Raw genomic sequence first — 2,018 nt, 5'->3', positions numbered from 1 at the left:
CTCCTGGGTCTGAGGGAGGAGGGGCTGGGGGCCTGGACTCCTGGGTCCGAGGGAGGAGGAGGCCGGGAGCCTGGACTCCTGGTCAAGGGGTTGGCAGACCCAGACTCCTGGGCCTGGGGGAGGAGACTGGGGCCAGAACCCTGGGTCTTGAAGGATAGAAGGACTGATTCCCATGTTGGAGAAAGCACAGGCCTTAGCGGGGGCCGGCGGTCAGGGACACAGAATGAGGGCGGCACTCCTCTTCATCGAGTTTATTAGACGGGGCACCCCTGGAGGACCTTCCATGCAGTTTCAGCTCCCCCAGGGGCAGGGACAGAGGACAGCCGTGTGGCATGGCGGCAGGGCCTGATCTTCAACCCCTCGCCCCCTACCCCTCAGCCCTTCTGCGGATGGCCCAGGTGGGGCCCACCTTTCACCAACTCCTTCTCCCACAGTTGGCTGCTCCAGGCAGGCCTGGTGCTGACCTGAGCAAGGCTCTAGTGCACGCTGGGCCTCTCTGCCCACCCCCTGCTCTGGACGTTTCCCATGGAGCACGCGTTTCCCCGCAATGTGATTGTCTGTGTCTGGTTCTTCCAGCAGACTGGGGCCGGGGCCAGGCACAGGAGGAATTCACCTTCACCTTGGCATCCTCAGCTCTACCCGGCACAGGGCCAGGTCACAGGCAGCCTTGGAAAATGTGCATGAGGTGACTCGAATGAATGGATAGATGAATGAGCAAAGGAATGAGCAGATGGAGTGAGATGATGGCACACAGACATCCCCATCCCAGCCAGGGGAGGGGCCTGCTGTGTTTCCTCAATGCCTGCGTGGCCCCGTCAGAACACAGCCCCCTCTGTCCTCTAATTGTCTGGACTACCCGTTCCCCCTCCAAGGGCAGAGATGGGACAGAAGTGGCTCTGAGATTGCAGGGCCTGCTACTTGGAAGTCCTCAGGAAATATTTTTTTCTTTTTTCTTTTTATTGATCATTCACTGTGTATGCTTCTGAGTCTCCACGTTGCTTTTTGTGCGAATCTCTGAGTCTTTCTCCAGCTTACCTCTCCCTACCTCTGTGATTGTGTTTTGTCACCTCTGGCACTTCTCTGATTTGTGTACCTGTCAGTCTCTCTCCTCCTCCTTTTCTCTCTTCTCTGTATCACCTTCTCGTCTTTGACTTTATTTCTTTGACTTTATTTCTTTGACTCCTTCGTCCTTCCTTCCTCTTTTTTTTTTTTTTTCTGAGACAGGGTCTTGCTCTGTGGCCCAGCCTGAAGTGCAATAGTGCAGTCATAGCTCACTGCAACCTTAAACTCCTGGGCTCAAGCAATCCTCCCGCCTCAGCCTCCCGAGTGTCTAGGACTACAGGCGTGAGCCACCACACTGCAGCTAATTTTTTATTTTTGTAGAGATGGGGCCTCACTATATTGCCCAGGCTGGTCTCAAACGCCAAGCCTCAAGCAATCTTCCTGTCTTGGCCTCCCAAAGTGCTGGGATTACAGGCATGAGCCACCATGCCTGGCCAGGAAGTATTTCCAAGGACTGAATGAATGTTTATTTCTGAAAATGGATGATGAAAGTCTGTTCTTTCCCTTCAGCTCGCTAGGTCTTGACCGGGTCTACAGGGGGAATCCCAGGGTGTGCCCGGCGCTGACAGCAGCAAGAGCCAGGAGCCGGACAGAGCAGCCCTGGCTAGGGAATCTGCCAGAGCCTGGCTGACAGCATCCCCTCTTCCCTGCCCCTGAATTCATCTTCCCCTCCTGACCCTGGGCCTCCCCATCTCTCTTGCTCCTGCCTGCTATGACAGCTAATTGCAGGGTGCATTTTTCTGCCTCCCATCTCCCTATCTGCATGTCTCCCTATTTCCTTTCAGGGTCTTTTTTTTTTTGCTCTTTTTCTTTTTTTGAGACAGAGTCTCACTCTGTCACCCAGGCTACAGTGCAGTGGTGTGATCTTGGCTCACTGCAACCTCTGCCTCCCAGGCCCAAGCGATTCTCCTGCTTCAGCCTCTCAAGTAGCTGGAATTACAGGCGTGCACCACCGC

At 55.0% G+C, this 2,018-nt stretch overlaps 1 protein-coding gene across 1 annotated transcript in view; it reads right to left on the bottom strand.

Moving 5' to 3' along the window:
• Positions 1-243: 243 nt before the first annotated feature.
• CACNG8 (calcium channel, voltage-dependent, gamma subunit 8) overlaps positions 244-2,018 on the bottom strand; it is a 37,465-nt gene continuing 35,690 nt past the window's right edge. The window contains 2 exon segments of the mRNA XM_011959393.1: positions 244-513; positions 515-852. Coding sequence (XP_011814783.1) covers positions 292-513; positions 515-852 — 560 coding nt within the window. The 3' untranslated portion in view covers positions 244-291.

The sequence above is a fragment of the Colobus angolensis genome, unplaced genomic scaffold, assembly GCF_000951035.1.
Source record: "Colobus angolensis palliatus isolate OR3802 unplaced genomic scaffold, Cang.pa_1.0 Scaffold490, whole genome shotgun sequence".
In the NCBI taxonomy this organism is placed as follows: Eukaryota; Metazoa; Chordata; class Mammalia; order Primates; family Cercopithecidae; genus Colobus; species Colobus angolensis.
This window is presented reverse-complemented; position numbering and strand designations above follow the sequence as displayed.